Here is a 13,110-nt window from a genome sequence, read left to right as displayed (position 1 = left end):
GACAATGACTTGTTTCCAGTTCACAAAACATTTATAAACCTATACTTTTGTAGCTCTTGAAGAATGCTGAGACACGGGGCCGTTGGATGTGTGTGTATGTGTAACAGGCAAGCAGTCTTCCTGTCTACTTTGTTATCCTTGGTTTACAGCATGCATAGATAGGTTTACAGCACGCATAGATAGGTTTACAGCACGCATAGATAGGTTCGCGTTGTCTCACATCACAGCCTACACAAGATATTGTTTGATTTAGCCCCTGGTACATACGTAATGATATCTTCTTACAACTCTAAACCTCACTTCCCTAATAACTAAAACTACTAAGCTCTATTCTGTTGCTGATCAGCTACTCTTAAGACTTCTTTGTTGATAATACCTAAGTTTCTATCTTTGGTTAAAATGTCTAATAGGAAAAAAATCACACAGAACATGCAATAGAAAAATTCCAGACGTCATAACAAAAGTGATAAGATATTTAAGAATAAAACCAACAAAAGATAGAAAACTCCTCTGAAAAAAAGTAACAAAATAAAAATCAAAGAATCTGAGAGGATGACAGAATAAAAAGAGAGATACCATGTTCATGGATAGAAGAGTCATTATAATTAAACATCTGTTCTCTATAAATTTATATAATTCAATGAAGCTCCAACAAAACACTCACTGAAGATCTTATACAAAATGGGAGTTTGTTCTAAAATTTCTATAAAATAAAGGCCTTCAAGTAAGCAATTTTGAAAGACAAAGGGTGGTGTTATCATATCATGCAACCAGATCAGTATGAAGTCCTACTAATAAAGAGAGAGAGATTGATGGGAAGATAGCTAGATCAATAAATGGAATAGAGACTTTAGTTATAATCATGCATCCATGGAAACCTGAATTTAGAAATTAATGGGAAATCTAAGCGCAGTGATGCTGCATCATGCTTGTAGTCTTGTATATTTTGGAGGCTGAGGCAGGAGGATAGCTTAAGCTCAGGAACTGAAGGCTAGCCTAGGCAACATACAGAGGTGCTGCCTCAGAAGAGCAATAAAAAAAAACATGAAAATGAATCAATAAATTATGCATGCTGAAAACCACACTCTCAGATGGGCAAGGTGGTTCAGTGTGACAAGGCATCTTGAGTTGGATCCCTGGAATTCAAGGGGTGGAAGAAGAGAAGGCAACCTCACCTTCCCTCTCTCAGGCAGAGAGATCCTGGAGCAATAGCTGTCAAAATTTTTTGACTTCTAAGTTTCTTTAGACTCTTAAAGTTCTGCTTATCTAAATTATATCCATCAATATTCATTGTACTAGAGGTTAAAACTCAATGCCTTATATATTAAAGCTGAGAATAAACAAATACCCACTTTAAAAACATACTATAATTTAAAAATTGCATTTCTCAAAAGAAGCAAATGTTAATTGTGTGTGTGTGTGTGTGTGTGAGCCTAGTCTCAAATGGCTGAGCCACCTCTCCAGTCCAGAAGCAAATTTTAGTAAATATTAGAATGATTTTACATTTTTCCAAATTTGGCATGATAGATTGCGCATTCAGTCCATTGGAGTTTCAGATACTACCTGTCCTTTGGAGAAGTTCCCTGTAGCAGACCAGTCTGACCCTGAACTCAGATATCTGCCTCCAGAGCACTGGGATTAAAGGCATGCACCACTATCATCCAGCCATAAAATACTTTTTACAAATGAGTTTTTGTTAAAGTTCAAACACTAAAATACATTTTGAATACTCTTTAAAGAAATATAAAGCAACTACTATGAAATTAATAAAAACTGAAAGTCTAATATTTTCTGTGTAACCTTTGTTAAGAGTCAATTTAGAAATCAAAGACCTGGGGCTGGAGAGATGGCTCAGTCATTAAAGGGTAGGCTCACAACTAAAAGTACAAAATCAAACATCTGTGAACACCTACATCTGTATGCTAAGACTCAAAAGGACCCTTCATCTCCTTCTAAACCATGTTAAGATATTAGGGATTTACAGTTGAATAAGTATAGAATTAAGGGTTCTCGTAATAAACTACGAAGCAATGTTAACTTGGAGAAGTCTAAATCTGTCCCTCAGTGAGCTTACTTTTACAAATGCCACAACAGGAAGAAATGGAGACAAGCTGTCAATGTAGCACAAAGATTTTCCCAATTAATTTATATTTCAGGCATGCATTCCTGTTTTTACTACGAGCACCTGTCTCATTTAAATAAAGAAGCATTTTAAGTCTTCCTATCTACTCTGTCCTGAAGTGTTCAAGCTGAGGTAAAAACATAAGTTTGGGGATTTAAAAACACAAACTTCTTTAGTCTAATAATTTGGCCTGTTTCTCAAAGGAGAGGGTGGTATAAAAATGATGTTTTAACTTGTGGCTTTCTTACCATTCTTTTGGGGTTTTTTGAGGGGAGTTGAGGTGGGAACAAAAACATTACCTCAATTGTCATCCTGAATGTGAAACCTTTACAGGCAAGTCATGACTGGGTGGCTGTGTTCTCTACAGTTTATAGAGCAATCAAAGGTCAGGTTCAAAGATAAAATACCCTTGTTTTTAATATAACGAAATCTAAATCTTTGAGACTGAACTGCTTTTATATTTTATGAAATTACCTTTAAATGCTTTGAAGTATGTAAGTGTTAGCAGGCAAGCACCAGGCTGGTCATTTACATGCATGGGAAGGTTGCATGCCTTTTACATGTACATGTGTTTCATATTAGGCATTAAATATTCAGCTGAGTTTTAATTGAAGAAAAAAATTGACCACCCACAACTATCAAAGTGCAACCCACAGAGGAAAACTCTTAGAAAGCAGTGTTTCCCTCCTGCCCTTCCTGATGCTTACAATCTGCAAAGCTCCCGTGAGGAAGGACAGGTGGCACCACCAGTATTCACGGGGAAGCCCAAGATGACATCTGATTTCACTGAAAGCCGTGGAGAGGGAAGCAGGCTCAGGACAGGCTGTTATTTCTGAGATCTTTTAGGAAATTGCATTTATCTTAAGGCTTTGTCTTTCTTCCACTACTTAAAACTTAGCAATCCCTAATGAAACATAAGTAACATCATTGAAAATGCCCACAGAAGATAAGTCAGAGTTCAAGGTACACAGAGGAATACAGATTTACAGGAGAGATTTTTGAGTAAAGTGATTTATATCTTTATTATAAGACAAAATTTCCCTCCATATTCCACTAAACTTCTGTGTTAGTGCACACATACAACTACCGCCATGGCTCTCTTAGGGTCCTCTGTGGTCCTCTGTGGTCTAGACACTGAATCATCCGCTAACAGAGTCCCCAGCTGTGGTATTTACAGTTGTGGTCTTCAAAGTGTAGTTTCTGCACTGTGAAGCTGTACAGAAAGCAAGCCTTTAAGGCAAAGAAAACACAAGGACACGTCCACAAAGACCTCCTCCTCTCTGAATCACATACTGTGGGACACTTCATATATATAGTAAGTTAATATATTGCTGCACTTATAAAATTTATAAATACATATTGGGAGTATACATCCCAATACTTTTTTTAGCTAAGGCATAATACAGCCAAGTTTGCAAAACAAACACTATTTCTAATATATTTCTAAATATCATGGTTCTGAAATATTTTATGGAAGTACGGGAAGTACTCATCTGGGTGGAATAAAGTAATTGGACCAGTGAAAGGCTGGGCTGCATGTTTCCCAGGGCACGAATAGGTAGCTCATTCCGCTCTCTAAACCCTGTTACTTCAGTGAGAGCTGAAAACAGATCACAGCACCACCTAGAACGACCTGGGTGGGTAGGAACTCAGCTGCCAGCTCAGAATCCTGGCTCTACCACTTACGTTGGGGAAGATGAAGCACCATGCACCTAACAGCCCGTGTTTAGCAAGGGGATGTGAGGAGCCCCAGATGTTCAGAATAATTATTAATAAATAAAACCATTTAACATTAGTCCTCTACAAGGGTAGGAATGAAATGCCTGAGTCATATTTTAAATTAACTTGACCTTTTGGAAGGATGCTTTCGGGGTCTACTAGTATTTAACTAAATGGAAGCTTTTTCCCTGAAGACAAATCCCTCAGTAGCACTACCGTGAACTGTTCCGTCCTGGAACAGCTGATGTAAACTAAACAATGTCAGACCCAAACCAAACAGACACAGGCATAACTGTACACAGCGTATCTTCTTGGCTTCACTTTCATGTGGAATGTGTGTTTATATTTTGATCTTTTGTCTTTTTTAAATCAAGAAACATTTTTAAACAGCAGCAACTGGAATGACTTTTTTAAAGTTTCCAAACATATTAAGCCACACATGGCAGAACCTACTGCTAGAACATTCGTAGACGCTGCACCAACTGTGTTTATAGCTGATTTTTCCTGTTGTTTTTTTTTGTTCTGATTTTAAATTTCATTCATTCATTTATTTGTTTGTTTGTTTATTTGTTTATCTTAGACAGGGTTTCTCTGTGTTATTTATTATTTATTTATTTATTTATGAAAGACAGGGTTTCTCTGTGTAGACCTGGCTTTCCTGAAACTCCCTCTGTAGACTAGGTTGGCCTCAAACACAGAGCTGAATTTTTAAAACTGTTTTGTTTTCATTTAAAACTTAACCTAAAATGTTTAGCTTTAGCTATTTCCAAAAATTACATAATGAAATAGTCTAAGTCGTTTAGAATTTCTGAGACAAAAATTGACCTCATAAAATAACTATAATAATAATAATCATACCACAGTGAGGGTTTACTGTGGAGGTTTGTCACAACTAGACAGTACAGACAGAACTGCAAAAGGCCAAAACATGACCAAATCCAGCAATATCACTGCGCTCTGGCTTTTTCCCCACTGTCTCTTAGGTTTATTTTATTTTAATTATTGGTTATTATTATTATTTTACTTATTATAATGTTTTGTTGCAATGAAAAGCAGTCAGAGCAAATAAAACTCTAAAACAACATATACTTCTTTTCTTTAGTCCAAGCTTTTGAAATGTCCCTTGCAGCCCAAAGGAGAGAAAAAAGAATTCATAATAGAGGAGTTAGTACAAACAGCACACAGACTGACATATGAACAAGGCTAAACTTACAAGTCTGGACCCAATGTACTCAGACAGGAACTGCCTCTCGACTGTTTCACCTAAACACACACATCACACACAAGCTCTATGAACAATTTCTCACAAAGAATTAATTCATAGATTCAGAGAAACTTAAGAGAATTATCGTGATTCTTTTTAAAAGGAGGAAATTAATGAAAGGGGGCATGGAGGGAGGGAGGAAGGGAGGAAGAGAGGAAAAGGAGATGTTCTTAGCCTCTGTGGAGGCAGTGCACAGGCTCAGCTCTCTGCTTTCCACACCCACTTGTTCCTTCTAACAGGTGGCTCCTTCTGGTGTTCTGGACACCTGACAGAGACTGTAGTCAATTACTTCAGTCTCCTGTGCTCAGTCCTCCCCTCTTCACTCTGAGACGTCCCATCAATCCTCAGCCTCCACTGGGGGCCTTCTCTAATGCTACTACTGCTGATAAATGGCTTGCTTAAGACATCATAAATAAACTCCTAATAGACAGATTCAGTGTTTTTCTGATGGTATTTGAGAGGCTGAAAAGGAAACACACTTTTTTTTTTAACACAGCTATAAACAAAATCTTGACAGCTGGAATTTTACTGGAATCCAGGGAGTGAGATTTGTAACAATAATAACCATGCAACATTTACTCCTCTCTGGGGCACCTGTGCAGCCTCAATGGAAAGCTTGTAACTGTCTTACAGAAAGAAAGCTTGATTTTAACTCAGGCAGGTTGGGAAGCACCCCAAGCCCCACCCATCATCTTTTAGGACCCTGCCTCAGTTTCTCACATGCCCCACTGATTTGCCTCTTACTTTCTCGCTCTCACACCTCCCCCCCTCCCCCAGCCAGATTGTTGCTCTCCCTTGACTCCCTCTGCAAAGCAGTTATTGGTGGATAACAGGAGAAATGAGATTACTCTAAGGCCTGTGGTGTTTCAGTTTCAACCCCTAATACCTGTAACAGAAAAGAATAACTATTCTACTCTGAACACCACAAATCTTCTATGCTACTACTACTGGATTACACTTGTAACTAAAATAATGCCTTCAATATTTTTAGCGTCTGCCATGAATGATATAATCCATTTCAGGATTTAAAGCTGCCCAAACCACACAGTCTCATTAACTACAAAAGCCTCTTTCCTATAGTTGTGAGCTGAAAGGATGCAGCATTTATGACTGTGCAATGCAGGTTTGTATTAAATCCCAAAGGCAGCCATAGCACCCCAAATGTTCTCCCTCAGCTTTCTAAAAAGTAAGACCAGACTGGCTTCCAAACAAAACAATGATAACGCTACTCTGTAGAGTTCCTATCAGTTAAGGTTTCTGACATGTAACTAGTGCTTGCTGTATACTGCCCTAACGACCTTACAAATATTAACTCAGTATGAATTCTGGGCTATCATGGCGATGGCATATCAAATGCTTATCAGTATGGCACTTCTCCACGAATGCCTGAATTTAAAATTACTACCAAAATATAACCTTTACAAATGTTTTCAAACTGACTAAATAATTTGAAAAATCCAAAATTTATTGTGAGTCTCTTTTAGGAGGCTAGAGAGATGGCTCCATGGTTAAGCTCATTTGCTCCTTTCACAGAGGACCTGGGTTCAGTTCCCAGCACCCACAATTGTAACAATCTGTAACTCCAGTTCTAGGATATCCTATACCTTCTGACTTCTGATGGCAACACACACACACACACACACACACACACGGTTATGCACATATGTAGATATAAAAAGTACATTCACACCCTTAAAATAAATATAAAAAGTACATTCATACCCTTAAAATAAATCTAATATTTTTTAAAGGCTCTTACAATTTTTGTCTGTTGTACAAAACAACTGGAAAGCCAAAAATGCATGTCTTTTATCAGTTGTTTTTGGCAACACATTGGGAGGCAAGCGCTAATGTGTCTCGGATCTTCTGGTGGACAAACGGCACCAGAAAGCGCAGGTTCTTAGTGAAGCGTACAGGGAAGTAGATCGTGTGTAACCTGTAATCCCAGCACTTGGGAGGCAGAGACAATCAGAGCTCAAGGCCAGCCTGTCTCACGTGGGAAGTCCCGGGTCAGCCAAGGCCAGCTCAACAGTCAGCCCACACAGGAATTCCTTAAAGTGACCGTGAACTCAACAGGTTAAAGAAAGACCCAGTTGAGAACATTCTGCACCTTCTTGTGAAGCCAGCAAACTGCCTTTTCCTGCTTTCACCCTCCAGCTTATGGGAAATCACGGGAACCGTTTCAGACAGGCTTCTACTTTCCAGCAAGTTACAGAGCACTCACATGTGTCAGGAGTAAAGAACATGTGCTTAAAATTGCATGAGGGAGTTTCTGCAGACACATCTGATACTCTTCCCTCCCCTTCAATCACTTCTTACGATAAATAACCTTATTCTCTGAATCTGCACCATGACCACAAGGCCTAACGTTCCAATTTCACTCGATCTTAAAGACATAAAGAGGTCTACCTCTTATCATTAAACTAGTTGATATTGAGAGTCAGGGATGGGGTGTAGCTGCCTTCAGCTGCGTACCCCCGGTGACCTCATTAGGCACCAATGGACAGTTCTACCCAAGGCTCCCACAGATGGCCCTGGTTAAATGAAATGGGTTATAATACAAAGCTACAGGTCACACACATGGGAAAGAGACTGACCATGTTGGCTATGGGAGTGGTAAGAGCAGTGGGTGGAGTAACACATTATACATACATATGAAATTAGTTCAAAAAGATCTAACTGTATCTTGTACATCCCATACTACTGGGAAGTTGTAAAAATCAAAGTGAGAGCCGGGAGTTGGTGGTCTACACCTTTAATCCCAGCACGAATGATGTGGGAGTCCCCTCTGTGTACTGTGATTACCATTAACGAATAAAGAAACTGCTTTGGACCTATAGCAGAGCAGAACTTAGCTAGGCAGGGAAAATTAAACTGAATGCTGGGAGGAAAGAGGGCAGAGTCAAGGAGACATGATGGAGCTGCCTCCCGAGATAGACGTGCTAAGAGATAGATCTGCAATGCACAGATTCATAGAAATAGGTTAAATTAATATGTAAGAGTTAGCCAATAAGAAGCTAGAGCTAATGGGCCAAGCAGTGATTTAATTAATACAGTTTCTGTGTGATTATTTTAGGGCTAAGTCACTGGGAACCAACAAGCTGCCTGCTTCTACACTCGAAGGAGGCAGAGGCAGGAGGATCTCTATGAGTTTGAGGCCAGCCTGGCTCTACAGAGCTAGTTCCAAGACAAGCACCAAAGCTACAGAGAAACCCTGTCTCAAACCCTGCACCCCTCCCCTCCAAATCAAAGTTTTCTGACAAAGATTTCAAATGTTTAACAGGCTCAGTTGCTACCTGGAAATCTGTGTGTATGTGTGTGTCTGTGTATGCGTGTGCACACATACAAATATTTGATATTCTTGCTGTATGGTTCTACGTTTTTGGCTGTGTTTCTATTTTTAAGTTTAGTTCTTTTTCCCTGCAACATAGAGGACTAGTTCTATATATTGCTGAAGTTCATCCCACGTTGTCTACTCTGCCAGTGACCCTTCATAATTTGTTCTTTGCCGCTTGTCAATTCATCAGGGTAATTTGAACTATATTTACTTTATTCTGAGCAATACACGACCCAGGCATGATGCCTGTCTAATTACCACTCATATTACTCCAAATTAATAGTGATTCAACAGTTTGTCCCACTGTTAACCCATCAGTAAGTGCCAGCTTTAGGGATACAACCCTGGCATAGAAGGCAGACGTGTCAGGTGAGGCAGGCAGAGCAGATGACAAGCAGCCTCCACTCTAGTTTCTAGAAATTTCCCTAGAGAGCCATCATAAGCTACTAACATTCTACCACCTATGGCTGCCTAAAACCCAGGATCAGGTGATAACTCCTGCCCCCGAAAAAAGGCACTGCATGAACAGGTAAGAACAGATAGTAACTCTATCAATAAATAAAAGAATCCATGAGAAAAACAAGTAAGAGGTAAAGTCCCCCTTCATGCATCTGGTCCCATCTATGGCCACATCACTGCAATACTGGATCAGACCACTTTTCCAATAACCTCAGGTACCTGGTTTTCTAGTGAAACCACAATACAGGAGGTCAAGGTCATAGATTTGATCTTTGTGAGCATCTAACAGGTAACAGTTTCGTGGTCAAACACTTGCCTTTTAACCTCAAGCTATTATAATACCACCACGTATATGAAAATGATTCACGAGAGAAGTCAAGAGCCAACAATGCAAACCCATTACCAATACTGGAAAAAACCCAGGACACCCGACCTGCGAGTCAAGCCATGGAACAAATTTCATTTAAGAACTTTCTGATGATCTGGGCCTCAAGGTCAAACAGATTTGTTTTTTAAAGCCCAGTTCTGCTACTTTGAGTTCTGCATATGATCTCAAACAAGTTAACTGTCCAAAGCCTTAAAGAAAATATATTAGGTATCCAGGAGAGTTTGCTATAAAGGGGCTAGCACAGGCCCAGTTGGCCCCAGATAAACCTGGCAGACAAGAGCACAGAGGCGAAGTCAGGCCCACCTGTGCCAGCTCTGGCCTGCAGCACACTGGCCCTGAAACACAGAATAACTGACAGTCTCATTAGTATCACGGAGCTGGGGTAATGAACTAAGGTATTTATGGAGGACCTAACACACCAAAAATGTCAACAAATGTCAGCCCTTTCTCTAACCATTAATAAGAAGAGGGGCTATCTTACAGCCGCGGTCATCAAGATCTAGTGACCAGTGTTTTCAAAGTGTGGTCAGGGCACTGTGGGTATCAGAAAATCTGAGATGTTTGTTGACCAAAAGGAAAAAATAAAAAAGAGGAAAAAAAAAAAAAGCCTATGTCTTACCGATTCATAAAAGCTCTCTCAGATGGGTACTAGATGTTATTTTCTCAATCAAACTTCAGGCTGCATGTGAAGTGTAACGTCATCGATTCTGTAACCCTGTGCTGTGTCTCAGGGACTGTCGTCAATGCTTACTCTCTACTGTGCCAAGAGAATGACCCGGTGTTTGTGTGTGTCTGTGTGTGAGTGTGTGTGTGTATGTGTGTTTGTATGTGTGTGTTGGGAGGGTTCTTCAGCATTCTCCTGGATAATAGAAACACCTTAATAGGTTTGTAGGTTTGTGGTCAATTCCCCATGTGATCTTTTCCACAAACGGTTCTGTCTTGTGTGTGTGTGTGTGTACATGTGTGTATGGCTATATATGTATATATATTCCCCCTTTGACCAGGTGTAGGTAAATTATAACCTTGCATAAATCCAAGCTCCAGAGAGTACATTTGGTTAAAGAGCTATTTGAGAAACAAAATGATCCAGATGATAAGATATCCACAAAGTCTGAAAGGGCCATTCACACAAAAAATATAAAAACCCTGCCCCTATAGAGGTTATAATAATGCCAAACACACATCTGCTGGACAGTCATCAAATTGTTAGGGTCAAAAGTTCTAAAGCCCCTGGAGGTAGAGGTGGGGATAAACAGTGGAACCGGTTAGGTATTTATTACAACTGACCTTGAGTAATTTTTATAGGAAAGATAACTTGAAGACTATAAAGCTTCCTAGAAAATACCCGTACTGCCTACAAAAGCATTTGTTTGGTCCAATGCGCAGGATACACACTCTTGCAAGGACAAATTAAATCAATGCAAAGTGCTTCAGGATAATTCAACAGAAAGGTTTCGGCCGTATTAACACCATTACTAAAGCGCACAGAGGTCTTAAGTCCCCACCTCCTTGTTGCCTGCCATCTAGACCACTAGTCCCTTTCCCTTTGTGCATTGCTTGCTTGCAAGTGCATCCCCATGTCACAGATTCACACTATGTGCACAGGTGCGTGTGCATGCAAGTAACAGATGCCACCGTCCTTTCTCCTATGCAGGCTTTCCCTTCTCACATACAATGTTGCCTGATTCTCCTTCCTAGCAGAACCAGCATTTGGTTTGGTGTGGGAACAGCTAAAACTATGATTATCCTATCCTCAAAAGCTCCCAAATGTCCCAAATTAAGATTTTAAATAGCAGTCTTCTCTTTCACATTTGTGCAGCACTAATGTCCGGGGTTTCTCTGTTTCAGACGAGCTAAGAATACATTCATTTTATAACCCATCCAGCATGGAATTGATGCTACAAAGAAATGAAAATCTTCCTAGGAAGGGACACAAGGAAATGAAATAAACAGCACTTAAGTGTTTTCATTGTATGAAATTCACTGTGGACACACCAATCACCAGCAGGATAAATAAATAAAAGCTGCATGCGCGCTTGCCTTACACCACAAAGAAAACACTTGCACATTGGCACACCATGGCATTTTAGCCGGGGTTCCTGAAAAACATGGGATTTGGTACATTGTGTAAATACAAGTGCCGGTAAAACGTGTGTGTATCTGTTGTGTCAGGGAGAGGCTGGTAAGTATAAGGGGTGGGACTTGCCAAAAGCAGCTATTTAAAAAAATTCCTTTTCTCTCTCATTCATTCTTTCTAGCCTCAGTGTCTGGCGCAGTCCTTACGGTTACTCATTGGCTTTTCATTCTAAAGACAGCTGACATGCTCTTAGAACTTCCTATGGTGCTATTTTTTCCTACACACTTGAAACAATATCAAAACCATTTTATATATATATATATATATACTAATTTTTTAAAGGAAAGAAAAATATTGGCCTATTTCCTCATTCCAAAGACCCCATAGATATCTGGCTAAATATGATCCTTTGTTATGCATCCAAAAATATCTCCACCACATGGTATTGGAAAATAATAAATTATTCTTATTCCAAGGATGTCACAGCTATTATCATCAATTTGTTTTACCTCTGTGAGTCCGATTTCACACTCCTCCTACTGAGTCCTACACGTTTCGCCTTTTCTCCCCGAACACTCCATTAATAAATTTAAGGGCTGAAAAGAGGACGCCAAGCGCCCTTCACGCACAATGGTCCTCTCTGAGACTGAGCCATCTCCCACCAAGGGAAAGTTAACCTTCTAGCAAGATGCCCAACCCAAATCGGCCGGGGAAGAGGGGTGACGGAAGGGCTGCAGGAGCGCAACCTCTCATTTCTTCACCTCAAGAGAAACGGAGGGCATGACAAGAGAGCGGAGTAGGTGGGCGAGTGGGAGAGACCGAAATGGGTGCTGAGGGGGTGGGCGGGATGGGAAGGTAGAGAGTGCGGGGAAGGTTGGGGAGCTCAGCGCAGGGTTCGAGAGCAAGGAGGGGTTCGCGAGTGAGGCGGGAGCGGCGGTCAGGTCTCGGGGCGCGAGGCGCGAGGGGGCCGGTCCTCACCGTTGAACGCCCCTGCTTCCGCGGCCTCCTCCTCCTCTTCGCCGTTCTCGGAATCGGAGCGCATGGGCTCCTCGGCGAAGTTGACCCCCTTACTGGGGGTGCCGCCCCCGACGGCGGCGCCCGCGTCCCCCCAGGTCCTGCCCTCATGGCCGAAGCGTGCGGCGCCCTTGCGCTCGTTCTCCTGCTGCAACCGCGTGAAGTGCTGCAGCGCGAACTCCAGCAGGTCGGCGGGTTGGTGCCTTAGCACCTCCACCGTGAAGCCCTGCAACAGCTCCGTGAGCCCCGCGGGGATCTCGATGCTCATCCTGCCTGTGCACGCCCGGGGCGCCTGGGCGCCGCCCTCGCCCCCTTTCCCTCTCCGCGGTCCGGTCTCGGGCTGCGCGGCCCCCGAGCGAGCGCCCCCGGCGCTACCGGCTGTGAGCGCTGCGCACTGGGCCCCCGGCGCGGCTGTTCCGTGCGGCGGCGGCGGCAGAGCGAGCGCAGCCCGTGGAGGGTTGGCAGCATCTCCAGCTCCTCCCGCTCCCTCTCCCGCCGCTCCTGCACCGCCCCCCCTCCCGGCGCCCCGCCCCCGCCCGCGCGCCCACGTGATCCCCGGAAACCATAGCAACCGAGCGGGCGGGTGCAAGAGCTGCCTCGCAAGTGGCCTCCGAATGGAGGCAACGGGAACCTAGGGCGTGGGACCCGAGGCCTCGGGCTCCACCAGAGATCCCTGAGCAAATCCCACGCATCACTCGCCCAAGCCCACCCAGAGTTGGTGTCGCGCAAT

General features: G+C 42.2%; 1 protein-coding gene across 1 annotated transcript in view; it reads right to left on the bottom strand.

The window, feature by feature from the left end:
* Prkar2b (protein kinase cAMP-dependent type II regulatory subunit beta) overlaps nucleotides 1–12,865 on the bottom strand; it is a 95,212-nt gene extending 82,347 nt beyond the window's left edge. Inside the window, exon 1 of the mRNA XM_057782836.1 lies at nucleotides 12,345–12,865. Coding sequence (XP_057638819.1) covers nucleotides 12,345–12,648 — 304 coding nt within the window. The 5' untranslated portion in view covers nucleotides 12,649–12,865. The remainder of the gene's footprint in view (nucleotides 1–12,344) is intronic.
* Nucleotides 12,866–13,110: the final 245 nt, after the last annotated feature.

The sequence above is a fragment of the Chionomys nivalis genome, chromosome 10, assembly GCF_950005125.1.
Source record: "Chionomys nivalis chromosome 10, mChiNiv1.1, whole genome shotgun sequence".
In the NCBI taxonomy this organism is placed as follows: domain Eukaryota; kingdom Metazoa; phylum Chordata; class Mammalia; order Rodentia; family Cricetidae; genus Chionomys; species Chionomys nivalis.
This window is presented reverse-complemented; position numbering and strand designations above follow the sequence as displayed.